The 27,499-nt window shown below is 37.2% G+C and overlaps 1 protein-coding gene and 1 long non-coding RNA gene across 2 annotated transcripts; both read left to right on the top strand.

Moving 5' to 3' along the window:
• The first annotated feature begins 26 nt into the window (after positions 1–26).
• On the top strand, positions 27–27,499 carry DCAF13 (DDB1 and CUL4 associated factor 13). The gene is made up of 11 exons (XM_017885167.1): positions 27–346; positions 4,669–4,868; positions 5,391–5,498; positions 10,468–10,557; positions 11,464–11,619; positions 15,014–15,091; positions 17,107–17,189; positions 19,196–19,360; positions 24,470–24,605; positions 25,986–26,149; positions 27,317–27,499. The coding sequence occupies exons 1-11, from the start codon at positions 43–45 to the stop codon at positions 27,402–27,404; spliced, it is 1,572 nt and encodes a 523-aa protein (XP_017740656.1). The 5' UTR covers positions 27–42; the 3' UTR covers positions 27,405–27,499.
• Positions 3,248–4,671, top strand: LOC108537589 (uncharacterized). Its single transcript, XR_001887859.1, has 3 exons — positions 3,248–3,452; positions 3,922–4,000; positions 4,599–4,671. It is a non-coding gene; the product is annotated as an uncharacterized LOC108537589 (long non-coding RNA).

Raw genomic sequence — 27,499 nt, forward strand, 5'->3', positions numbered from 1 at the left:
GGTGGCAGACTCGGCCGAGTCTCCGCCCTGCCTCGCCCACAAATGCTCCAGCGCACAGACGCGGAAGACACCGCACAGCAACAACCGCCCCTTGCTAACGTTTGCCAGCAAAACTACGGAGCGCCGCAGGATCCAGTTGAGCCAGCCGGCCTCCGCTCCGCGAGTCACGTGACTGGAAGTAGTCTGGGGAAAGCGGAAGTCTCTTGTGGCAGTAGGCGGCGGTGGGCGGAACTCGTACCGGAGAGCTCGTGGAGTCCGGCCGTTGGAGCAAGCAAGATGAAGGTGAAGATGCTGAGCCGGAATCCGGACAATTATGTCCGCGAAACCAAGTTGGACTTACAGAGAGGTAAGATAAGTTGGTAGGGAGAAAAGGACGCTTTCCGCGAGTCCTTGGGTCTAGCCTCGGCTTTCGCGGAGTAAAGCAGGGGGAGGCTGGCACTCCAGGCTGGTTCTTCCCAAGTTCCCTTTCGCTAAGGCAAACTTTGTGCTTACAGAGTCGCTGCGGAACTGGATAGCAAGTAAAGTCTGTTAAAGTCCTTTTCTTTTTTTTTTTTTTTTTTTATATACTTTAAAGTTCTAGGGTACATGTGCATAACGTGCAGGTTTTGTTACATATGTATACTTATGCATGTGGTGTGGCTGCACCCATCAACTCGTCAGCACCCATCAATTCATCAATTTATATCTTGTATATACTCCCAATGCAAGCCCTCCCTCCTCCCTCCCCCCTCACCCCCTCCCTCATGAGTGGTGAGTGGGAAATAGTTGTCTATAGTGGGAGAAAAAGATTCCAGCTGCTGCTCTTAGGAGTGTCTTCAGGTCCTATTACTGAAAAGTGGACTTGAAGAACCAAACTCCGTGGGTTGAAGGGCTGAGAGTTAAAACAGGCTTTATAAAATCTTGCTAACTGCTCTTCGTGCCACTTTAACTACTCTCAATTGTTCTGGAGTTGGAAGAGACAAGATGAATTTAAAAGCATCAGTTTTCAGTTTTCTCTTACATGCCCTTAAGACCGTTTGATGAAAGAATAGTTAAAATGAATTATTTAATCTTCCTTGGTGTCTGTTCCCCCATTGACTGCTAACCACTTATAAATTGTACCTTAGGTGATACCTAAATGACAAGGGACCAACCATGCATAAGCAGATTGTTCTAAGTAAAGAGACTAAGCCAGAGCAAGGTCATTCAGGCAGGAATGAGCCTAAAGGCATAGAAAGAAAGGCTGTGTCCATTAGAGTTTGGAATGAGGGAGGTTACAGTAGCGAGATGAGATGAGGCGATGAACAGTATTTCACTATTTTGATTGAGTAGTGATATCAATCATGTGTGTCAGCATTGCTAAGAAGTCTTTGCTCAAAAGATGTTACAGTTTGTCACAAGGGCAGTAATGTTTCTATAAATATAAATTTAGATTTGTCATTCATTCCCAGTCCTGAATTTCTGGTCCCACCTTCCTTGTCACTTTTGTCATCCCACTAACGTTTCCCACAAGTGGTTTAGTATCACCCTTGCCAATCTTCAGTGCATTTCAAGTCATCCTTTTTAAGGCTTTTCCTGTGGCACGAACTTACCCAGTTTAGCCACTTTCTCTGGAAATAACTTTCACTGACAATAATCTGTTCCTACTTACCTCCTGCATGAGCCCGACCCCTTCAGCACCCGATAATTCTAATGATTCTATCACTTCATACAGTGGTTTATCCACATTGTCTCATTATTTTGGTTATATCTTTCCCATCAGACTTAGCGTCCCAAAAAGGGGAAGAATCATGTTGTGTATGCCTGGTGTTTAGACAGCACCTAGCACATAATAGTTGCTTTATAAATATCTGTTTCTCCATCTACTAAAGATTCGTCTTTTGCCTCCATGAGAGATTTAGAAACAAAATGATTATCTTGTTTGGGGTTTAAACTTGTTGAAATTATTAAATGCTAATTTTTAGTTGTAGAAACAGCTGCTGACATCAGAAGTAGATTGGAAATTTTCTCGACTTCAAAATATCTTTGCAAACTGATAGATAGATGAAAATTAATAGTATTAAATAAAATGTAGCCAACTATGGACATTATCACTTTGGGTATGCCTTGTCTTTTGTGAAGTACAGGTGGCATTCTGCGTTTGCACAGTACCATATTAATTGAACCAATCACACTCTTTGAGAGGTTTACGGTGATTGAAATCACATCTGTTAACCATGGAAACTTTGCAAAGTGGGTAATGGATTCCACTATGCATGTCATCCAGTTAATACAGTACTGTGGCGAAAGTGAGTTACTGCCTGAATTTTTTTGTATAGTAGCCGTTAAAACCAACATTGAATTAGCCTGAAATTTAGAACCTTAAATATTATTGCGGTGTTAAAATCAGATTTTTCTTAACAAAAAAGACATATTTGGGCCCGGCGCGGGTTGGCTCAGCCTGTAATCCCAGCACTTTGGGAGGCAGAGACGGGCGCCATCACAAGGGTAAGGAGACCAGACATGTCTGGTAAACACGGTGAAACCCGTCTCTAACTAAAAATAACAAAAAATTAGCTGGACGTGGTGGCGGGCGCCCTGTAGTCCCCAGCGACTCGGAGGCTGAGGGCAGCAGAATGGCGTGAAACGGCGGCGGGGCGGAAGCTTGCAGTGAAGCCGAGATGGCCCACTGCACTCCAGCCTGGGCGACAGAGAGAGACTCCGTCTCAAAAAAAAAAAAAAAAAAAACTTTAATTACATGGCCCTCATTAACATACACATATGTTGAGGAGAAGGGATCTGCTCAAAACTGTGTTATTAACGGGGCGCGCAAAAAGTTTGAAGACTGCTATATAGGGAGCCTCTGGAAGTTTTAAGCGTAGGAGTGACATGTAAAAAGCTGTTTTAAGATGACATCTCATAATAGTATAAATTGCCACCAAATCAAGTAGGGATGATATTACAGTAGCACAAGTATAAGGTAATGAAGACCCAAACTGCCTGGGGATGCAGTGGCTCACACTCGTAAACCCAGCACTTTTTGGGAGGCAAAGGTGGGAGGATCACTTGAGTCCGGGAGTTCAAGAGACCCCCATCTCTACCAAAAATTTAAAGATTAATGGGGCATGGTGGTGCATGCCTCATGTCCAAGCTACTTGGGAGGCTGAGGTGAGAGGCTAAGGTAGGCGGATCACTTAGGCTCTGGAGGTTGAGGCTGCAGTAGACTATAGTCACACCACTGCACTCCAGCTTGGGTGACAGAGTGATACTGCATCTCAAAAAAAAAAAAAAAAAAAAAACAAAGTTACTAGAAATAGTTAAAGGGAAAGATGGATAAATGTTGCAAAGACATGATGAATAGAACTTGGAGTTTTGGTAGGAGGGAATATGGAAGATGGAATACATAAGAATGACCTAGGGTAGAGCTTTGTTGAATGTTAGGTATAATACCATTACCAGGGAGTCCGAAAGAAACAGCAAGGTGAAGTCATGGGGTAAGAAGATGCATTTACTTTTTACACATTGAGTTTTTTAGACATATGAGCTTAAAGTTACTAAGCATAATTATATATAAATATGTATATATTTATATACATATTTATATATAGAGAGAGAGTTTTGTTTTGTTTTGTTTTGTTTTTTGAGATGAAGTCACGCTCTGTCAGCCAGGCTGGAGTGCAGTGGCACGATTTCGGCTCACTGCAACCTCTACGTCCCAGGTTCAAGCGATTCTTTTGCCTCAGCCTCTCGAGTAGCTGGGACTACAGGCACGTACCACCCTCCCACCGGCTAACTTTTTGTATTTTTAGTAGAGATGGGATTTCACTGTGTTAGCCAGGATGGTCTCAATCTCCTAACCTCATGATCTGCCCACCCCAGTCTCCCAAAGTACTGGGATTACAGGTGTGAGCCACCACGCCCGGCCCTAATCATGATTATTAACCAAGACAATGTGTTTAACAGCATATCAGGACAGTTAAAACATAGATTCTGGAGCCATACTACCTTGGTTTGAATCCTGTCTGCACCATGTAATATTCAGGTTAGTTAACCTCTTTGTGCCTCAGTTTTCCCATCCATAAAGTGTGAAATAGTAATAGAACTTAACACATAGGATGCTGTGGAAATTAAACGATTAAGGTTTTTGGAACAGTGCCTGGCACCTGGTGAACTCTCATGTGAGTCTTTTTTAAGTAAGTAAACAAACATAGAAAGTGCTCAGTAAATAATAGCTGGGTAATATCATCATAATCACAACTTCATGTGTCTATCAGCACAGTATTTAGCACCAGAGATTAATAATGTTCCCTGCCCCACAGGAAGCTTAGAGTTCTGTTGAGCAAACATCATGCACATGTTTTGTCCCAGGAACTGTGCTAGGCATAAGGAAATACAAATGAGAAGTGTATTGGAAGCTCTGACAGTGAACACTTACCACCCAGTTGAAGAGTGTACTAGGACATATAAAAGGGAAAGGCTGTATGTATATATATCTAGGGTCTAATTGTTTTGCAAGATGTATGCATCCCATGATTTTCAAGTAATTTCAGAAAGATTTCTGAACAGCAGGTTTTCTACTTTTGTATTCTTAGTGTTAGATATAGAACAATGTCACTAACTAAATGCTTATTGAATAACAGAGTGATTAACTGAGGAAGACAGCAGGAAATATTAAGTGTGAATTATCAAGAAGAATAATTCTTATTTCAGTTCCAAGAAACTATGATCCTACTTTACATCCTTTTGAGGTCCCACGAGAATATGTAAGAGCTTTAAATGCTACCAAACTGGAACGAGTATTTGCAAAACCATTCCTTGCGTCTCTGGATGGTCACCGTGATGGAGTCAATTGCTTGGCAAAGCATCCAAAGAACCTGGCTACTGTCCTTTCTGGGGCATGCGATGGAGAGGCAAGTGTCACTCTAAATGTTGATATTTTCAACTAAAAGTAGTTATATTACAAATGTTTTTTCCTTTAGTTTTTAGTTACTGTAGGTTTTACTTTATTGGATTTCAGTTTACTTCTCAAGACTAAATTTTGTTGGGAATACTAAGTTTAGTATTTTCTTCTTTAAACCTAAGAAATTATAAATGCAGTAGTTTAAGGATCAATTTGATAGTAAATTAAATAATCATTTTTATAATTTAAGTATTTAAGTGTGAGTGTTTTCACAGAAGATGTCAACACCTAATTTCCTACTGTGGCAAGTGAAAAGGTTTTGCAACACTTTAAACTACAATCAACAGAGTATTTGCCAGATTGTATTTTTTGCTCGTCGATATACTTATCCATATGCATTGCATTGTTTTAATCCAAAGGATTTTGGTTTTGGCTCCCCAGTAGAGTGATTTGTAGCCTTGTCAATGTTGAATTTATCCTGAACATTTTACATTTATAGTTCACTGAAATTTCCTGGTATGCTTTATCATAGGTTAGAATTTGGAACCTGACTCAGCGGAATTGTATCCGTACAGTACAAGCACATGAAGGCTTTGTACGAGGAATATGTACTCGCTTTTGTGGGACTTCTTTTTTCACTGTAAGTATAACACCATTAAGTCATTCAATTTGATCGACATAGGTAAGAATAATCTAATTGAATACATTTTTTTCAAGTTCATTTATTTGTTCCTAGGCCCTTTTGGAGTTTCACAATGCAAAATAGCTTATTAAACCTTGAAAATTACTAGTTTTCTTTATGTAATTCAGCCTTCCCCATAATGTAACATGATTAAACTAATACTCAATTTACCACAGAAGTGGAATTAATGAGAGGTGAGTCTAGAAAGAGTTTGGCTTACTCTGGAGGATTTCTGGTGCTAAGATGAGTAATTTGTACTTCCGTTAGTCAGATAGTAAGGAATCATTGAAGTTTTGTGCCTGTGTGTGGCAAAATATCCAGAACGTAAAATTTACTATCTGTTTTTAAATACACAGTTTGGTGGCATCCAGTACATTCACATCACTGTGCAACCATCACCACCATCCGTCTTCAGAACTTTTTCATCTTCCCCACCTGAAACTAGAGTCATTAAACAATAACTCCCTTTTCCCCTCAGTCCCCAACCCCTGGTAACCAGTTTGCCTCTGGTGATTTTGACTATTCTGGGTACCTCATATAAATAGAAACATATTTTAAAGAATTATACCATTTTGTGTATGTGGAATAAGCCTTTTGTGTCTGGCTTTTTTTACTTAACATAATTGTCTTCAGGGTTTATCCATGTTGTAGTACATGTCAGAATTTCCTTTCTTTTTATGGCTAAATAACATTCCATTGTGTATGTCACGTTTTCTTTATCCGTTCATTCATCAATGAGCATTTGATTTGTTTCCACCTTCTGGCTGTTGTGAATAGTGTTGCCATGACCATTGGTGTACAAATACCAGTTCAAGTTCATTGAAGGTCTTTTTTAACAAGGGGAATGACAAAATCTGAGTTGTGCTTTGAGTTATTTGACAGCAGTTAATGATTAGTTTGAAAGCCATTTTAATAGTTTGGTAGGCAATAATAAGAGGCTACCTTATTATGGAGACTGAAAACTAGAAATCACTGGTTGGATTTAGAAACACTTTGGAGGATTGAAAGGTTTGACAACTGAGAGGTGCCTGGGAAGAGGTTGGTTCCTGTTGCTGAGGAGCATTAGCAAGTTTGGAAGGGTGGCATTGGAAAGGATATGATGTGACAAACTGGACTGGTCATGGGCTGTTCGAGTGAAGATGTCTATCATACCTTTACAGATTCAGGTCTGGAGCTCAGGAGGGAGGTCAGAGCTGAACTTGACATCATCAATATAGAATTAATCCTTGAAGCCATAGTACGGCATCACTGGGAGGAAATGAAGAGGAAAATATAGAAATACAAAGATGTCAAGGAAGTAGCCTTGGAGAATGCCCACCTCTGGGAAGTGGGAAAACTCTGGGAGTATCCAGAGAGCTCAAAGAATCTGAATGAGCATAGTGTCCTAGAAGGAAGGAATAGTCAGTTGTGTGAACTACTACAAAGAATAATGAGAAATGAAGACTGAGAAAAACATTTTAGGAATGTAGAGATGTAAAAAATAGAAAGTTAAAGATCATGTAATTCTAGTCTTTCACTTCTAACACTGTTAGTTTAGTGTATGTCTTTTTAAGTGTTTTGACCTACCTATACAACAGTTTTTATATACTCATGCACTAATCAGTCAAATAGATCTTCCTTATTCTTGATTTACTGGTGACTTTTTAAAAAGCAGGTTGAACTGAGTTATAAAGTGTAGGTTGCAATCTAGGTTGGCTGGGTGCAGAAGCCAAATTACAAGAGAATAATAAAGGGAAAAGATGACTTCTGGGAAACCTGATAGCTACAATTTTAAAGATTGTCATGTGAAAAAGAAAATAGACTAATTTGTTGCTCCATAGAGAGGCACTGGAAATAGGTGTTAATGTTAAAAGATTTGGTTTTGGTGTAAAAACTTATTTGCTGTCAAAAAGCAGAATAGGCTACCTTGCAAAGCATTCAGTTACTTTTCACTAGAGGGGTGCAGATAAGCTGCCTGACCCTGCAAGCCCAATATTGTGCAAGGAATTGGTTGGCAAGTGGGAATGGATGACAACTAAGGCTTCTTACACTTGGTTATTCTTTTGGATATATTGATTAATAGCTCAGCCAGAAGACTTAGTGTATTATTTATTTATTTATTTATTTATTTTAATGCTTAAAATGAATAAAGGCTCATTTGCAGCATTATTCACAATACCCAGGATATGGAATCAACCTAAAGTGTCCAGTAGTGGATGAATGAATTTTTTTAAATAGTACACATACGTGCACACAGGAATACTATTCAGCCTTCAGAAAGAAGGAAATCCTCTCATTTGCAGCATACATGAATGAACCTGGAGGACATGATGCTGAGTTAAATAAGACAAATACCACGTGATCTCACTTGTGTGGAATCTAAAACAGCCAAACTCATAGAAATGGAGTAAAATGGTCATTACTAGGGGCTTTGATGGAGGGAGACTGGGGAGATGTTGGTCAAAAGAGACAAAATTTCAAATGGATAGAAAGTGTACAACATGGGGATTATAGTTAATAACAATATGCTGTCTTGACAACTGCTATGAAAGTGAATTAAATGTTCTCACCGCAAAACAATAAGTATGTGAGGTAATAGATATGTTAATTAGCTTGGTTTAGCCATTCCACAGTGCCTACATATATCAAAACACAATGTTGTACATCATAAATATATATAACTTTTATTGGTGAATTAAATAAAAACATTTTAAGAAATGAATAAAGACTGAAAATGTTTCATATTCACCACTTATTTCCCCCACTTTATTTTTTTAAAGTGACAGGGTCTTACTATATTGCTCAGGCTGGTGTTGAACTCCTGAGCTCAAGCCTGTCTCAGCCTCCCAAAAAGTGTTGGGATTGCAGGCATGAGTCACCATGCTCAGTTCATTGTTTCTCCCTTTTTCAAAAAGTTTTTTTTGTTTTTTTGAGATGAAGTCTCTCTCCCTCTGTTGCCTAGGTTGGAATGCAATGGCACGATCTCTGCTCACTGCAAGCTCTGCCTCCCGGGTTCATGTCATTCTCTTGCTTCACTCTCCCCAGTAGCTGGGACTACAAGCTCCCACCACCACTCCTGGCAAATTTTTCTTTTTTTTGTATTTTTAGTAGAGATGGCGTTTCACTGTTAGCCATGATGGTCTCGATCTCGTGACCTAGTGATCCACCCGCCTTGGCCTCTGAAAGTGCTGGGATTACAGGCGTGAGCCACTGCGCCCAGCCATAGAGATATTTTTGAGTAATGTGTGCTTTGTCAGAGATAAGACATGTGAAGATTACTTGCTGGTACAACTTAAAGAATGTTTTTAAAAAATTTAGTACACAGTGTTGCAAAACATAAATTTTTATTACATGAACTTCACTAAGATTTCCCAATTTGTAATACCAACAATTCCTTCTTCAGCATAACCAGCCTGGAGATGAGATGTTGTTGTAGCCAGGCACATGTTCTTGTTTGGCTACTCATTTCTATAAAATGAGAAAACCTTTCCCAGAATTGGTGGTCTGCTGAGGTTTGTACTCAATAGACTGCAGAACATTTTGGTCATTTACAAGGAAATTCAGTCTTGAGCTTGCAGATACTATCAGAAACTTGATGGAGGGATGCTGTCTTCAGGAATGGGATGCTTGGGGACACAGTTTACCCTGTGTTCTGTAGGTGCTAAAATGTCTCTTTGGGTCAAGCCAGGTCAGTCAAGACCTGGTACCTAGATTACATCTTACATTCTCCTGGTAGAATCAGGTTTCTAGAATTGAGTTTATAGTGCCAGTGGCTCAGAGTCAGAGTTGTTAATAAGATGTAGCCCTATTAAATACTTTTTGTCTATTACAAAGATGTTGTTAAGGATTCTGTTCATTGGCATCCTCAACAAAAGACATCCCTGTGTAATCTTAGTACCAAAACCTTTCCTGATCACTTACCTGTTCTCATCTCATGGGCACTGTAAAGGGTTTTGCAAGAAGTGTTTTCATTTTTGAATTTGCTGCAAGGAAAGAGCTACATTCATATTCTTCCCATAGATAAATATATCTTTGTTAATGTTTTTATCAAAAAGTGGATATAGATTGTATCTAATATATAAATGTAAGATTTTAAGTTAAAACTAGCAGTTTGGTATATATGCAGTTATACAGTACCACATTTATGATTTTGTTTTCAACCTCAAACTATATTATATATTCTGTTTTGTAGTCTGTTTCACCTGATAGCTTGAACATGTCTGCCAAATACCCATGTCTAAATTACCATAGTTTGTTGCTTTGCCTTGATTTGGGCTAACGTGCCAACAATTCAGCTCACTGTTGCTGTTTTACTATTTGTGCAGCTGTCAGCACAGTGAAAAGACAAACTATGTCTTTACTAACATTATGAAAATAGTTTTGACCATGTAGACCCTGAAAAGTTCTCAGGGTCCTCCAGAGGCCCAAAGTTCACAGTTTGAAAACCACTGACTTAGTAGTTTCTGCAATTCATGCAGAAAAGGACTTTATCTATTTCAATATTATAACAATGCCTTCTCTCCAGTATTTTCATGTTTTCATTTTAGTTTTACATTTAAAACTACCTGGAATTTTATTTTCATGTAGGCATCAAATTGGCTCAATTTTTAAAAATGACTAACCTGATATTATAATACCATTTTTTATAATCCATTTTTTCTCTAAGTTGAAATGCCATGTTTATCATAATATGCATGACCTAACTTTGCCACTGTTCTTGTTTTTCTTTTGCTCTACTCATTATATTTTTAGTTTTATGTACTTTATATATTTGTCACAAATCTCTACTAAAACAAGGTGGGATATAAATGCATCAATAAGTATACTGGAATGATATGGTATGTTATCTCTTTTAAACAAGATAGTTATAATTTGATATATGTGTTGGCAAGTTTTAATTTATAACTGTTGTTCATTATCATCATCATAATAAAACAAATATTTCTAGGTTGGTGATGACAAAACTGTGAAGCAGTGGAAAATGGATGGGCCAGGCTATGGAGAGGAGGAAGAGCCATTACATACAATATTAGGAAAGGTACAAAAGTAAATTGACTAATAGCTTGCCTATTAAAATTCTTTTATTTGAAATTATTTTATAGTTATAATTTCCAGAGATGGGGAAGAAGATGCAAATAAGAAACGAAATACTTTAGGCTGTAATTGTTGACCCATTTACGCAATATTTAACGCAGCTAAGGTCCTTTGATGCTAAAGAATTTTAACAGGTTTTTTTTTTGATATTCATTGTAGTAGAGTTTGATTTCTGTTTTAGTTAGAGGATACAATGAAACATTTCCTATAGCAAGACCATGGAGAAAAGATAGACGTTCAGAAAATGCTTCAGCTTGTCCGGTTTATATCATCATAGATCTTACACAAAACTCAGAATTTCTTAGTTGAAAGACTCCTTTAGGAAATGAAGAAATTTAATAGTATTATGCATCATGTATAAATCTTATTAATGTTTCTACCAAATTATTCTGCAAATCAGATGATGGGTGGTTTTGTTTTATAATGTTTACATTTTTATATTCACCTAACAATTCCGAAATTAGATTTAATCTTTAAATTAAATATACATTTTAAAAATCACTTTGTCATTTCAGTATTATAGTTAGTATATAATATATAGGTTCTGCTTTAGGTTTCAAGAAGTTCTAAATGTTCTTAAAGGGGTAGGGGAATGGGGTATGAGTAGAGATAATTTGTAGTTGGAAACACGTTAGTAATTTCTAAAACAAAATTGGTTTCATTCTTAAAATGTCTTGTCTCTTTATGGTATTGTTTCCCCCTTTAAGTAAGGACTTCAAAGAAGTTTCTTTGTGAACAGGACTTTTCTCAAAAAAAGATAGTGTAGATAAATATGTTTAAAATATTATTCTGCAGATTTGAATTGGTAATGAAAACAATCCTCTTGATAACAATCTTTTTGCTTTTAAAGACAGTCTATACTGGGATTGATCATCACTGGAAAGAAGCTGTTTTTGCCACATGTGGACAGCAAGTAGACATTTGGGATGAACAAAGAACTAATCCTATATGTTCAATGACCTGGGGATTTGACAGTATAAGTAGTGTTAAATTTAATCCAGTTGAGGTAATGTGTTTTTTTAAAGTATGTTTTGCTTTTTGTTTCCTTATTATTGCTTAATAATTTCAGTTCTGTTTAGGAAACTTTTGAATGTATGATAGAAACTTCTGAATTTTAATGGTGTTTTGGCATTTTGTCAATTTTCCTGATTGTATATGAGTTCTGATACCTTTGCTCAAATCCCAACATGTTTCCCAGCAGTTTAGTCCCAGATACTAGAGTTAAGCATTGTTAGAGGAGTGGTGTGTGCATTTCCCCATTGGGGTAAAATCCAAGTAAATATAGTCCTGTTTTAACTTTAGTTTTACTCATGCCTTCAACCTCATGTGCCATAGATTATGTCATTTTACATTTAGGAAAATGTTAATTTTTCTACCCCACTTGGCGGTCAGAAGAAGGAGCATTGAACATCATTTTGTCTATTTGTAGTTGGTAAGGTACCAATGCTTCATAAAAACATTTGTGATTATTGTTGAACTGCATGGTAATTAGTTACAGTTATATTTTTCTTTGCTCAGAAGTCTGAATTGTGATTCCCAGTTCCTCCAGGCCTAAGGGAAGAGTTGGAGATTGGCCACTACATATTGTCTGTTTAGGTCTGAATTTAGGAATGGAGGCTGTCCCGAAGGCTAAGCTAACCCTTGGACTCCAGATCTTTCTCTGAACTTTTTCTTAATACATAACAATAGATGAACTGATTGTCCAAAATACTCAGTAGGGATACTTTTTTCCTGCTGAAAGAAAAGGCAATCACAGCATATCTAAGCCAATTTTAGCAGTTATTGTGAGGCTACCATTTTAGGTAGTATGACAGAAAAGTCCTAATATGCAAGTGTTATGCTCTTAAAGACTCAACCTGATAAAGGGTAGGAAGTAAGGTTGAGTCAAAATAGGTATAAACATTGTTTTATGAATGTACTGGAAAATGAGATGCTGCAGTGCAATGTGAGCTTGGCCTTGAGGAATTGCTGAGAAGTCAGAGGACACTCTTCCTGCAACTACCACATGCTTACACACACACTTTCTAGAGAGGCTACAGGTCTAGAATAGGTTGGCAAACTAGTCTGTGAGCCACATGTGGCCCCACTGCCTGTTTTTGTAAATAGAGCTCTACTAGAAAACGGCCATGTTCTCTTGCGTTCTTATTGTCTGTAGCTGCTTTTGTGCTATGATGACAGAGTTGAGTAATTGCCACAGAGACCATATGGCCCACAAAACCTAAAATACTTACTCTCTGTCCATTTACAGAAAAAGTTTTCTGATGCCTGGTCTGGAGTATCTGTCTCTATTATATCTTTCTCACTCTATCCTCCATCTTCCTTCCTTATGTTCCCCTTGGTTGTAGAAGAGAGAAATGGCATGGAAAGGCATCTACCCTTGCAGAGCAGGACCAACTGTAAAAGTTGATAACATAAGTGAACATTTTTTAAAAGTGCTCTCCAAATTGAAGATGGCGATGGTATTACTTACTAAAAAAAAAAAAAAACACAAACAAAACCCAGACAGACACTGGTTCTTACTATTTGGAGGAACAAAAAAGTCTTTTGCTTCTCTGTTTTGGTGAACATCTGTGTCAGAAGAGCTGATCACCAATTCTAAAATCATAATTATTGGGGATGACCTAGTGACCATGTTTTTCAAACTTGCCTGTATAACAGCTGTATTTGTTCAGCTGTTTTTTTTTTTTTTAATAACTATTAACCTTATGAACTTAGTGGTAAAAGTAAATGGTGTGCGTGTCTCTTATCCTATTTTAAATTTAATGGAAAGGGCATGTTGCTGTGAACAAATGGAGTGTATTTGTATTTGTCTCCTCTAATCATTAATAATTAATTTTCTCTGAAAATATTGAAGCGTAGAATTCTGGTAAAGCCAAAAGTTTATGCTGATCATTGGCACGTTTTACAGTGTGAAAGTTGGCATTTGGTCTAGGTAGATTGTTTTGCTTTGTTCAAAGTCTTTCTTTTTAGAAATGGAACCTGGTCAGACCCTGAGGTGACATTGACATAACAAACCAAGAAAGGTTGAGGGACCGCACTAGGGAAGTCTCCGAAAAGCAGCCATTAAGATAGCAGGTTTTCAGAAAGAACTGAGAGGAAATCATGATCATAACATTAGCTTTATGATATGTTATTTGAACTGTATACAGACAGTAGGAGGAGTTAGCTGGCCATGCAACTATTTAGTAAATAGCTCTTCTTGCAGCCCCCATACTTGCAATAGGAAGTAATTGTAGGCAGAAGCCAACAGTTGTGAGTGTCAGGAACCATGAGTGAGGAGGAATGATGCTACAGAGAGAGGGTTTTAGGGATCCACTGGATGATAAAGGGCTTATTTTTACTTAATGCCAAGGGGTTATGTAAGTACCATGCACATTTATAATTGACTTACAAATAAAATAATTAGAAAAATCTTCAAGCAGTTGGACAAAAGACAGGCCTAATTTATAGAGAGTTAAACATAAAGGAACATTTACTAATAAAACAATAAATTTATACAGCTAGGAAATGCTGTCATACAGATACTAACTTTTAAATGACACTACCCAGTGCTGCCCAGTTGCATTAAAATGGACGTATCCCACATTGTAGTGTATACTGGTACAGCTCTTTGGAAAATAATTAGCCCTAAATATCAAAAGACATAAAGTTGTTCATACCTTTTGATTCAGTAATGTCATTCATGAAATTTTATCGTAAGGAAATAATTCAAAAGAAGAGATAAATGTGGGGGGGGAAATGTTTATTGAAGTATTACTTATAACAGTAAAAAACAGGAAACAAGTCTTAAGTTGAAGAGTGGATAAGTAAAATACGTTTTATTACAAATTAGAACACAGTAATATCTGTACATTATCATCCCTGACATCTAAAATACATGCATGGGGGACGGGCACGGTGGCTCATGCCTGTAATCCCAGCACTTGGGGAGGCTGAGGCAGGTGGATCACGTTAGGTCAGGAGTTCGATACCAGCCTGGGCAACATGGTGAAACCCTGTCTCTACTAAAAATACAAAATATTAGCCCATTGTGGTGGTGCACCCCTGTAATCCCAGCTACTCCAGAGGCTGAGGCATGAGAATTGCTTGAACCTGAGAGGTAGAGGTTGCAGTGAGCCAAGATTGTGCCACTGCACTCCAGCCTGGGTGACAGAGCAAGACTCTGTCTCTAAATAAATAAATAAATAAATAAAATAAAATACAAGCATGGGGATTTTACAATGAAAATACTTGGTTTAAGTTGCTGAGATTATGGATGATTTATTGTACCCTCTTAAAATGGACTTTGTTTTTTAACATAAATATTAAGGGCAATTAAATCATTTGTTTACTGAATGGATGTGGTTTGCTGCCAGGTCTGGTAGCAAACTTTAACTGGTAATTGTTATACTTGTTTTTAGACTTTTCTCTTGGGAAGTTGTGCATCTGACAGGAATATAGTACTGTACGATATGAGGCAAGCTACTCCTTTGAAAAAGGTGAGTTTCAGTTTTGACTTTTGCTTCTTACAGTTGGTATTATATATTCCTCTGTAAATAGAGTGACTAAAAATATGGAGCAAATGTTTTCTCAGAATTAAAAAAATTTTTTGTACAGGTGTTCTTAGAACTCTCCATGATGCTAGCCGTGTTCTTTCAGCTCCTCATTGCTTTTTAGAGACTCTTAAATTTCTACTAGGTATTGTATCCTAGTCATCATCCTTGTGTCTTCCATGATACCAGTACATTTTAGGCCTCTAATTAATACTTACTGAATTGAAAGTTCTTAAGGGTATTGCATCCTGTTACTTAACCATGTAATAATATTCAAATAATATTCAATTAAATTCAAGCCCCATGATTATCATGTGACATATACAGTATTTTATTCCAGAAAGTTTTAGAACTCATTCACATAACCAGCTTTTTTTTGTTCAGTTACATGCTGATCAATACTAGTTTGACATTTAGGCAAGCACTATCCTGTTCAAAGTAACAGATTTCCTAACAATTCTAAAGTAATAATTTCAGGACTTAGATATCAAAGCTAATAATACAACCTTAAGCTAACTCTCCAAGAGGGAGACAGGTACTGTCTATAAGTAAGGAAAGGAGTGCCATGGTAAGTAAAAGGGTGTAAAGTTTATCTCAGGTACTAGAATTTTGAGTGACAGAAAGGGCTGGGCATCATTCAGATGCCACAAGTCTGTTTTCATAGTTCACATACAAAAGAAATGCTTTTAATACTTGCTTTTGTTACTCCTAAATCATTTTTACAACAGGTAATAAACTAGAGATATTAGGAGAGTACATTCATTGAAGTTTGAAATAGATAAATATGATAATCTTTCCAAAGTATCACTTATATCATTTCATTCATTCATGTGATTTAATGGGAAGATCCTGTATGAACTTTGGTCTTAGACTTTAAGCAAGTTAACCTAATCTGTGTTTCTCCTGTAAAGTGGTGGTATTAATAACTATCTCACAGCACTTTGCCGAGAATAAAACATGATACTTGAAGCATTTAGCAGAATGCTGACATGAGGTACTAGTTTAATAAATGGTCATTTCTTCCCCCTCCCACCTACCTAACACTCATTCTGTTTTTTTTTTTAATTTAGTTTATTTTTTGTTATTATTGCCTCCTGCTTTGCACATTCTCAGTTTTTAATGGAGCTCCATTAATTTTAGGTTGAAGAAAATGTAGCCTGGCTTTCAAGGTGCTCTGAAATCTGGTTCTAATTTGCAACTCATTTATTTCTTTTAGTCAGTAAGGTAACATTGAATTGGAGTTTGTTACATGTAGGTCACTTTGATAGATGTAGGGATTGTTAGACACTGCTACTTTCTATTGCTTCTTTGCTCCATCTACTAGTCTATCAATGTTTCTTTTATCCTTTCTCTCATAAAAGTAGTAGTTCTTAATCAGGGGTTGTAGTCCCCTACCAGGTACAGTTCTGGGAATGCAAGAGGGACATTTAGTGGGAGGTCCCTGAGTGACAAAATATCCTACAGTGGATAGTCATACACAACAAAAGATAATCCTGCTCAAAATGCCAATAGTGTTCCCATTGAGAAACACTGAATTACTGATCCTTCACAGGTCAGTTCCAATCATACTTGTCTTTAGAAACAGTTCTCTATGTTAACCCTAAGCTCACCATTAATTTTGCCCCTAATTTGATACTTAGTCATTTGTTACTTTATTGTTTATATTTTAACTTTTATTATGTGTCACATTTTTCTGACTAAACTGTAAGTTGTTTGAGATTAGGGGACTGGCAGTTAATCATTTCTGTTTTTATATTTACTACTATGCCTGTGTATTTAAGAAGCAATTACTGATTGCTTTCTCTTCCCATTGCACTGAGCTGAGTACTTTACACATAATAGGTGTTTATGAAATATTTGCTTAAATCAGTGGGGAAAAAAGCGAAAGGAAGTGGGAAATTCATCCATTTTAGAGGTAATTAATTTCATGGTAATGGGATAGTATATGCTTCCTTTCTCAGGTTATCTTAGATATGAGAACAAATACAATCTGTTGGAACCCTATGGAAGCTTTCATTTTTACAGCAGCAAATGAAGATTATAAGTAAGTTTCCCTCTTCTAAAAACTTGTGTATTTCTATCAGGAATGGCTTAATTGTGTAAGTCGTACTAATAAAATATATACCACTAGGTAGGTATACCTATAAAGTTTGAAAACTCATTTGTTTAGCTTTAAAAAGTTTTCCAAATTGGAGAAGAACTTCTTAGAAAAGTATTTATTTTGTCAGTATTTAGAATGATGTAGACCAAGGACAGTAAACAACTAGCGGACCAAATCCTTTCTGTTGCCTGTTTTTATAAAGGTTTGTTGGAATATGGCCACACCCACGTGTTTATATATTGGATATGGCTGCTTTTGTGCTATAATGCCTGAGTTGAATAGTTGCAGCAGAGACCTTATGGCCCACTTGGCCTGAAAATGTTTGCCATTTGGCCCTTTACAGAAGAAGTTGGCTGATGTTTGATGTAGATCTTATAAATAATGACTGAACCATACATGTTTTAATGGAAATGAAAATATCTGCCTGCAATGTTTATTGCAATGAGTATCAGGTAGCTGATACTCATGTAGTCATCAGCTATCACTATTCAGTCAGACGGAAGAAAAATTATGGTTATCTTTTCAGTATCCATATAAGGTAGGTGGGACATGCACGTTATCCCCTTTTTAAGATGTTAAAGCAGGGAGATTAATCTCCCAGGGAGGAAGGAGTGTCTTCTCTTTTTTTGCCACAAAGCATTTATTATAGTGTTATGCCTTTGATAGATTCTTAATACATGTTTTTTTAACAAGGCAGAAGTTTGTTGGTGGATTGAACTTTAGATCTTCTGTATTGTTTTATGTTCCACTATATAGATTTGAAAGCAAAAAAGTAGTATTAGCTCATAAAAAGATTTATTATATGATGTTTTAGTGGTGCCAACTAAAAGCATCTTTTATGACTTTCTGCTAAAAATAGGTTTAGTCCAGGAGTTTGAGGTTACAGTGAGTTGTGATTGGGCCACTGCACTCCAGCCTGGCCAACAGAACAAGACCCTGGTGTGTTAAAATAATAAAAGAAGCTCAATTAGACTCTCATTAACTAGCAATACCAAACCACAGTAATTGAAGCTTTTTTTTTTTTTAACCTTTATTGATGTTTTGAAATTAAGTGACATCTTCCAGTTAAAGGCAATAAAAGACAAGAGTAATACAGCAAAAAATCCAAACGTTGGGATTTTATTAAGCATTATTTATAATAAAATGTTGGAAACTATTAAAATATAGGGAAATATCGCAAGGACAGAAAACCAAACACCACATGTTCTCACTCATAGGTGGGAATTGAACAATGAGAACACTTGGACACAGGAAGGGGAACATCATACACCGAGGCCTGTCGTGGGGTGGGGGGAGGGGGGAGGGATAGCATTAGGAGATACACCTAATGTAAATGACGAGTTAATGGGTGCAGCATACCAACATGGCACATGTATACATATGTAACAGACCTGCACGTTGTACACATGTACCCTAGAACTTAAAGTATAATAAAAACATATAGGGAAATAAATTATTTGAACTTATATATACAGCCATTAAAATATTTTCAAAGATTGTTTAATAATATGGGTAATGCTCATTAATATGCTACGTGAAATATCAGAATATAAAGCTTTACATAGTATTTCAATTTTATTAAAAGTATGCGTTTAAATAGTATGGTGAAAAGGTTTTTTAAAAAATTATGCTGCACTAAATAACTGGCCTCTGGGTAGCAGAATTAAAGGTAATTTTTGTATCGTGTACTGCTTTGAAATGTCCACATTTTCTACAATGAGATTGATAAGGAGGAAAATGTGTCGGTGTATGTGTAAGTGGAGTCTTAAGGCATCATAAAAACTGCTGAAATTTTTCCTTATCCCTCACCTGCTTGTGTACAGCATTGAGCTTTTTGTTTAGATGTGCATTGTTTTGCATATGGGTCTTGTTTTCACTGGTATCTTTTAGTACTGCATATGGCATCTTTCTAGAAATAATGTGTCAAATATTTAAAAATTCTTTTACAGCTTATATACTTTTGATATGCGTGCACTGGACACTCCTGTAATGGTCCATATGGATCATGTATCTGCAGTGCTTGATGTGGATTACTCTCCCACTGGGAAGGAGTTTGTGTCTGCTAGTTTTGATAAATCTATTCGAATCTTTCCTGTAGACAAAAGTCGAAGCAGGTATGTGCCTACCAGTAAACCATTTATATTCTTATGTCATAACAATGGGGATACATTCTGAGAAATGAGTTGTTGGGCGATTTCGTCATTGTGTGAACATCATAGAGTGCACTTAAACAAAACTAGACGGTATAACCTGTTGCACACCCAAGGCTGTGTGGTCATATGGTGTAGCCTGTTGCTCCTAGACTACAAATCTGTTCAGTATGTTACTGTGCTGAATACTGTGGGCAGTTGTAACACAGTGGTATTTGTTTATGTAAACATATATAAACATAGACAAAGTACAGTAAACATCCAGTATTATAATCTTAATGGACCACTGTCATGTATGCAGTCTATCATTGACCAAAATGTCATATGACTATTCTGTTTCATTTTTCTTTGTCCTGATTATTATTTATCTTTTCTGAGAGGGTACCTGAAGTTTAATAAAGTTTTTTGCCCCAATACAGTTTAAGAAATATTAGTAATAATACCTTACATTTGTTATTTTTTACTTAGTCAAATCCAACTCTGTACACCAAACCAAAAATTAAAAAAGAAATAAAAGTAAGTTTAAATTGTCAAGACCATCGTCCTCGATTTTACTTTAGTAGGTATATGGCTTGGTTGATGAGAGGTAGGAGATTTGAATACTCAGCTGTCCCATAGTCTCGTGTGTGTGTGTCTCATTCTGTAAGCATATTGAGTGTGATTCTAATATTTAATATTTGTATTGTGTTTTGTATAGTTTGGCCCTGTACTACATACTATATGTTATTAAATACAGTATCTATTTATACATCTATTGTGTCATATTTTTGTATAGAGGTAGTTTACCAGAAAATGATGGCATTTTAAGGAGTTTGCAAGGGGAATTTTGTTCTCTAGTTTTCGCTTCATAGACTGACTTTAAGTCCTGTACAGATACAGCCCCCTGTGTAGTGAATTATGGTTTACAAAGAGCTGTTATACACATTCCCATTGTTCCTTAGTAATGCTTTAGATGTGTTCCTGGAAGCATGCATAAAATAAATCCAAATAAATGGAAATAATTTTTCTCAAAAAATTATGATAATTGGATGGTTATGGTCATAGCCAATCTGCTTATCTAACTCTTTGCTGTTTTACTTGTGATATTTGTCTTTTTCCAATGTAATTTGAGGAAGCCATATGAATTTCTAAACCATGTATCGTCATTGTCAGCAGATAATTGTCATCATCACTGTTTATCTGATTTTGAAGGTGCTTCAGTTAGAAGCATACTGACAGGAGTGTTTTAATGGCTTTGATCTTCATTTCATCATTTCTGTTGTAGAGCTTCTGCTATGTGTTTCTATGTGACTACTGCTTCCTTTATCGCTGCCTTGATATTCTCCTAATTGTCATGAGGGGTTTTTTTGGGATTATTCATTTAGGCCCAAGGCAAGATTAATAGCTTCCATTTTTCTCACACCTCTGGAAAATGTTGAGAATCAAGAGAATATGGTCCTCCATCATTTCTTGGCACCACAACTTCCAAAGGTAGTAGGATAATATTTTTCCAACATGATATGTAAGTAGGCACAAAGAATGAGAAGAGAACAAAGAAAAAAACAGGACTGTGTAGTTACCTATGATTCCAAGGGGTCAGCAGCTGAGTTCCGGCTGAATTATTCCAAAGCTAGCATGGACAGCTGAATGTAGGTCTAGCTAGAAAGCTCTCATTATTCCAAAATTGTATAAAAGGGTTCTTCTGGCCGGGCGCGGTGGCTCAAGCCTGTAATCCCAGCACTTTGGGAGGCCGAGACGGGCGGATCACAAGGTCAGGAGATCAAGACCATCCTGGCTAACATGGTGAAACCCCATCTCTACTAAAATACAAAAGCTAGCCGGGCGACCTGGCGGGCGCCTGTAGTCCCAGCTACTCGGGAGGCTGAGGCAGGAGAATGGCGTGAACCTGGGCGGCGGAGCTTGCAGTGAGCTGAGATCCGGCCACTGCACTCCAGCCTGGGCGACAGAGCGAGACTCCGTCTCAAAAAAAAAAGGGTTCTTCTATTTCATTTCCAAGGAATTGTCTCCTGATGTCGTTTGGAGGTTTTGTAATCACAGTCTTAATATGTGTTAACGTCCTGTTGTGTTTAGATATAAATAGTGTTCCCTCTGACCTTTGCCTTTATCTGCTGGAAAGCCAGTTCTAATTTGTTTCTGTGGTTTGTTTCCTATCATTATAAACATCAGATAACTCGTGCTTGGATGAATAATCTGTATTTAAAAAATATTTTCCTTTAAAAGACCTTAAAATGGCTCAAGCATAATATTTTTAAAATAAATTTTGAGTAAATTTTTTAAAACTACAGTTAAGTCAGTATTTAGAAGTACGCTTTTGTTGGAAGTTCATTCAGTATTTACTGAACAAACAAATTAATAGTGTTCACATGGAAAAATTAGTGTGACCGTGTATATAAAAAATTTAAGGCTTTAAAAATGTATTTGTCTCCTAATAATAGACTTTTTTTTTTTTGAGACGGAGTCTCGCTGTGTCCCCCAGGCTGGAGTGCAGTGGCTGGATCTCAGCTCACTGCAAGCTCCGCCTCCCCGGTTCACGCCATTCTCCTGCCTCAGCCTCCCGAGTAGCTGGGACTACAGGCGCCCGCCACCTCGCCCGGCTAGTTTTTTGTATTTTTTTTTTTGAGACGGAGTCTCGCTCTGTTGCCCGGGCTGGAGTGCAGTGGCCGGATCTCAGCTCACTGCAACCTCCGCCTCCCGGGTTTACGTCATTCTTTTGGCTCAGCCTCCTGAGTAGCTGGGACCACAGGCGCCCGCCACCTCGCCCGGCTAATTTTTTGTATTTTAGTAGAGACGGGGTTTCACTGGGTTAGCCAGGATGGTCTCGATCTCCTGACCTCGTGATCCTCCCGTCTCGGCCTCCCAAAGTGCTGGGATTATAGGCTTGAGCCACCGCGCCCGGCCCCTAATAGTAGAACTTTTGGTGAGCTTAATAAACTTAGAATATATGCAGACATAAACATGTCTAGAAGTTAAGAACTCAGCATAGTTTATCATTGAGGAGGATTCTCAGTTACTTAAGTGACTAACCATTGGATTTGACCGGTCTACTACGTGAACAGATTATGTTTAATGGTTATGGAAGCCTGACTGAATTTCCCTACTTCAAACGCATTATACTGCTTTGGAAAAAAGGGCTTCTTAGGTACATGGAGATTATAAGAAATGAGTCTTCAAAAGCAGAGCATTGAGGGGAGAAGAAAAGCAGTCTATCATCTAGTTTTCATTTTAATAGGACATTCTTTTAATCTTTTAAAATAAATTTCTTATGGTTTATCAAAGTGCTTAAAACATACCTATCAGAAACAGTGTAAAAGACTAGTTTTGAGAGTATGGTTGAGAGATTTTTTTTTTTTTGAGATGGAATCTGACTCTTTCACCCAGGGTAGAGTGCAGTGATGCCACACGGCTCACTACAGCCCCTGTCTTCTGGGCTCAAGTGATCCTCCTACCTCAGACTCCTGAGCAGCACCACACCTAGCTAATTTTTAAAATTTATCTTTAGTAGGTATGGGGTCTCTCTATGTTATTCGGGCTGGTCTTAAACTCCTGGGCTCAAGTAATCCTTTTATCAAAGTACTGAGATTACAGGTGTGAGCCACCACACCTTGCCTACTTTAGAGATATTTTTTATAGGTATGAATATTTGATTTAGTCATTCTGTTTTGAGTTTTCTTTTACCGTGCATAGTTTATTGAGTCTATTTCCTTCCTGTTTATGTACTCTGCATTTTGAATAATTTAATCCAGACACAGAAATTTTATTTATCCAGAAGTTTCATCTTACTTTTTCTGACCTTGTATTTTACTTGCTTTTTAATGCCTTTCTTAACACTTACTAATATATTATCACCTGTGAATTCACCTAGCATATTTCACAGCCTTTCCTAATAGGTATTTGACATCTCCGTTTATTAAATGATTCCTACCTCAACTTATCAGACACTTCTGTAGCCTTCCCTTTCTTTTCACACATGTAAATCATCAACTCACTTTAATTAAGCTTTTTTTTTTTTTTTTTTTTGAGACAGAATTTCACTCTGTCATCCAGGCTGGAGTACAGTGTCATGAACTTGGCTCACTACAACTCTACCTCCCAGGTTCAAGTGATTCTCCTGCCTCAGCCTCCCGAGTAGCTGGGATTACAGGCGTGTGCCACCACACCCAGCTAATTTTTGTAATTTTAGTAGAGACAGGATTTCACATGTTGGCCATGCTGGTCTAATTAATTAAGCTTTTTAAACAATTTAACCAAAACAAAATTCTGGCATTAGATTCAGCATATCAGGAGGTACTCTTTGAAGACCATTGCATTTCTTTCTTTTTCAGTAAAATGAAGGGAGAAAAAAGTGTGTTGACCTGAATTGATTTGATATGGGGAAGAGGCCTTTTAAGATCAAGTCCTTTCTTATTGTTACAAAGTTACCTCAGTTGAACATCATATTTTGTTTGCATTTTATGCTTTTTTTTAAATTTATTTTTTATTTATTTTATTTTTTTTGAGACGGAGTCTCGCTGTGTCACCCAGGCTGGAGTGCAGTGGCGCGATCTCGGCTCACTGCAAGCTCCGCCTCCCGGGTTCACGCCATTCTCCTGCCTCAGCCTCGCGAGGAGCTGGGACCACAGGTGCTGCCACCATGCCGGGCTAATTTTTTGTATTTTAGTAGAGATGGGGTTTCACCGTGTTAGGCAGGATGGTCTCGATCTGCTGATCTCGTGATCTGCCCACCTCGGCCTCCCAAAGAGCTGGGATTACAGGCGTGAGCCACCGCACCTGGCCGCATTTTATGCTTTTATTCTGTGAACTTTTCTGTACATCTGATTTTGCTTAGTTTGTTCATATTTATTTCTCTTACTAGATAGTAAGGTCTCTGAGAGCAGAGATTTGTTTAATACCCCAGCACTTAACACAGAATGTTATTAGTTGGGTTCAATAAAAATGCATTGACAATAATTTGAATTTTTATTTTATACTCCTATAGGACTCAGAAACGATCTCCTGATACTTAATAGGCAGTGGTTACTCAAAGAAAATCTGTACCAAAATCCAAAGGGTTTTAACTTAATTCCTTTTCTATAGGGAGGTATATCACACAAAGAGAATGCAGCATGTTATCTGTGTAAAATGGACTTCTGACAGCAAGTATATTATGTGTGGATCTGATGAAATGAACATTCGCCTGTGGAAAGCTAATGCTTCTGAAAAATTGGGTGTGGTAAGAGAATTCATTTTCTTTCATTGTCATAAAGCTGATTTCTAATTTTATTAGATATTACATTGTGAAAATTTACTTTTAGGTATTTTTGGGTATTTTGATCAAATTGACATAGCTATGATAAAAAATAAGTTAGCAATAAATGGACAAGGTTGTATTGATAATTATTTGTTTTTTTTTTTTTTTTTTTTTTTTTTTTTTTTTTGAGACGGAGTCTCACTCTGTCACCCGGACTAGAGTGCAGTGGCCAGATCCCAGCTCACTGCAAGCTCCGCCTCCCGGGTTTACGCCATTCTCCTGCCTCAGCCTCCCGAGTAGCTGGGACTACAGGCGCCAGCCACCTTGCCCGGCTAGCTTTTCATTCTGATCTGTTGGAGACACTGTACATTCAAATTGACATTTAAGACCTTCAGAATACCTTTGTTAATTCAGATGTTTGATAATATGGAGTCTTACTGGTATTTTGTGTTTTGCTTGAGGTAGGGACAGAAGATGCAGGAACTAGAAGCTCAGAACTTAAGAGCTCATATCTCTTTTGTTAGAGAAATAGTCATCCAGCAACTCAAAGGCTGCAAGTCCCTGGGAGATCTTTTAATATCAAAGACACAATGGAACATTTAATAAATACAGAAAGCTTCAGACTTTAAAAAAGATTCCATGAAAAAATAGCAGGTGTTATCACTGGCTGGTTACCTCCAGGATAGGGGATTATGGTTGATTTTGTTTTGTTCTTGATGTTTTTCTTAATGTCCCATATTTTCTATAAGAAACATACAGAGTGTTTATATTAGAAATAAATACTAAGTTTAAGAAGTAAAGAGTAAGTGTGAATTATTATTTGCTACTTAGCCGTGATAGGAAAATCAAAGGCAATTCTGTTTTAAGTTTAATGATTGATAAGTATTGCATTGTGCCTAGGTCCATCCTTAAATGTTCCTCTAAATCATATCCTTAACATTTGTTAAACAAAGTCTAGTTCTTATGGAATTGGATACTTATTTTTACTTTTCTGTTTCATTATGTTTAACTCACCTCCCTACCCACCCCCAGAATTTTCAGTGAGTGATTTAGGTGTTTTTCTATGTTATTGATGCCTAGGGAAGGTCCAACTCAGTGATCCACACGGCCCTACTCCTTCAGCACTGCTGCTTTCTACTGGGTGGCATCTATTCTACATGGCGAGTGTGTTGTCTAAAAGGAAATTCAGTGCTTGCAGAGCTAGTGTTACTAATATAACCTTGTAAAGTGTAGAATTACATTGGCAATTTTGGTTGCATATCATAAAAGTTTAGGTTTGGGGGAAAAGGGTGCTTTCTAGTTTCTTTATACTGAAGCAAAACAACACACTATTCATTAAGATACCAAAATGTGTATTTTCAGCTTACATCACGAGAAAAAGCAGCCAAAGATTATAACCAGAAATTGAAGGAGAAATTTCAGCATTATCCTCATATAAAACGTATAGCTCGTCATCGACATCTACCAAAATCTATCTACAGCCAGATTCAGGAACAGCGCATCATGAAAGAAGCTCGTCGACGAAAGTATGTTTTGAGGCATTTGACTCTGTCTATTACCCTTTTCTGACTTCTGCTCTAATCTCACTGAAAACAAACAACTGCCATTCAAGGGAGTAGTTTATGTGCTGTTATTTAATGGTACATTAGTGATGTGTTTGAAGACTTCTACAGAAGGCCTTTCTTTGTTTTTTTTTTTTTTTGAGACGCGGGAGTGTCGCTCTGGAGTGCAATGGCACAATCTAAGTTCACTGCAAGCTCCGCCTCCCGGGTTCACGCCATTCTCCTGTCTCGGCCTCCTGAGTAGTTGGGACTACAGGCACCTGCCACGATGCCCTGCATTTTTTTGTATTTTTAGTAGAGACGGGGTTTCACCGTGTTAGCCACGATGGTCTCGATCTCCTGACCTCGTGATCGCCCACCTCAGCCTCCCAAAGTGCTGGGATTACAGGTGTGAGCCACCGTTCCCAGCCCAGAAGGCCATTTCTTTTTCCTTTTCCCAATAAAGGGAAGCAATGACTATCTGAGAATGGGAGAATTTCCATTACCTGTTTTTGAGAATATGTTTAAAGGACAAACAAGGAAAATGAATTACCAAAATAAGAAAACACTTGCTCATATTAAAATTATTGTAAATAATGTTTTAAAAAATAATTTCTGATGTAGCTGGAATTCAGAGATTTTGTGTACTTCCAAGTTAAAGAATTAATCTATAGTAGAGCTCTTAAGTAAAAAATTTTCTAATATACTTTATTATAACATGACATCTATCATTTTGGATATAGAGCAGAGCTACTGCCACTACCACCATTTCCCCTGTGAAATATTCTTCTCTTTGAAATACTTGAAGTCATGCATGAAATTCTAAGAGGTCTTTATTTTTCATTTAGAATATACAAATGGCTATTATTTCTCTGTCTTTGGGTAGATGTTGCGGTAGAATCACTTTTAGAAATTGTATTAACTGTGGCAGTTTTTAGACTTAGTGAAGGACCCTGTTAGGTAAATAGGATAAGAAGCAATTAAATAAGTAAAGTTGATTTCTTGGTACTAACTTCCTTTTACCTATTGTCATTGTGAAACTATTTTTTTAAATAGATGTTTTCTAGTGAAAGAAAATGCTTTGATTTTTCTGAGAAAGTTTTAAGATGAATTCTCATAAACTTGCTTATATTTTGTATATTTTATTTCTAGGGAAGTGAATCGTATTAAACACAGCAAGCCTGGATCTGTGCCAATTGTGTCAGAGAAGAAGAAACACATAGTGGCAGTTGTAAAATAATTGGTATTCCTAACAATCCTGATGTATAATTATTTGTTACTTTTGATTTGAGAACTCTACAAATAAAAGTGCTGGTACTAGATTAATTGCAGACA

This window comes from Rhinopithecus bieti, unplaced genomic scaffold (assembly GCF_001698545.2).
Source record: "Rhinopithecus bieti isolate Rb0 unplaced genomic scaffold, ASM169854v2 scaffold_13352, whole genome shotgun sequence".
NCBI classification, from domain to species: domain Eukaryota; kingdom Metazoa; phylum Chordata; class Mammalia; order Primates; family Cercopithecidae; genus Rhinopithecus; species Rhinopithecus bieti.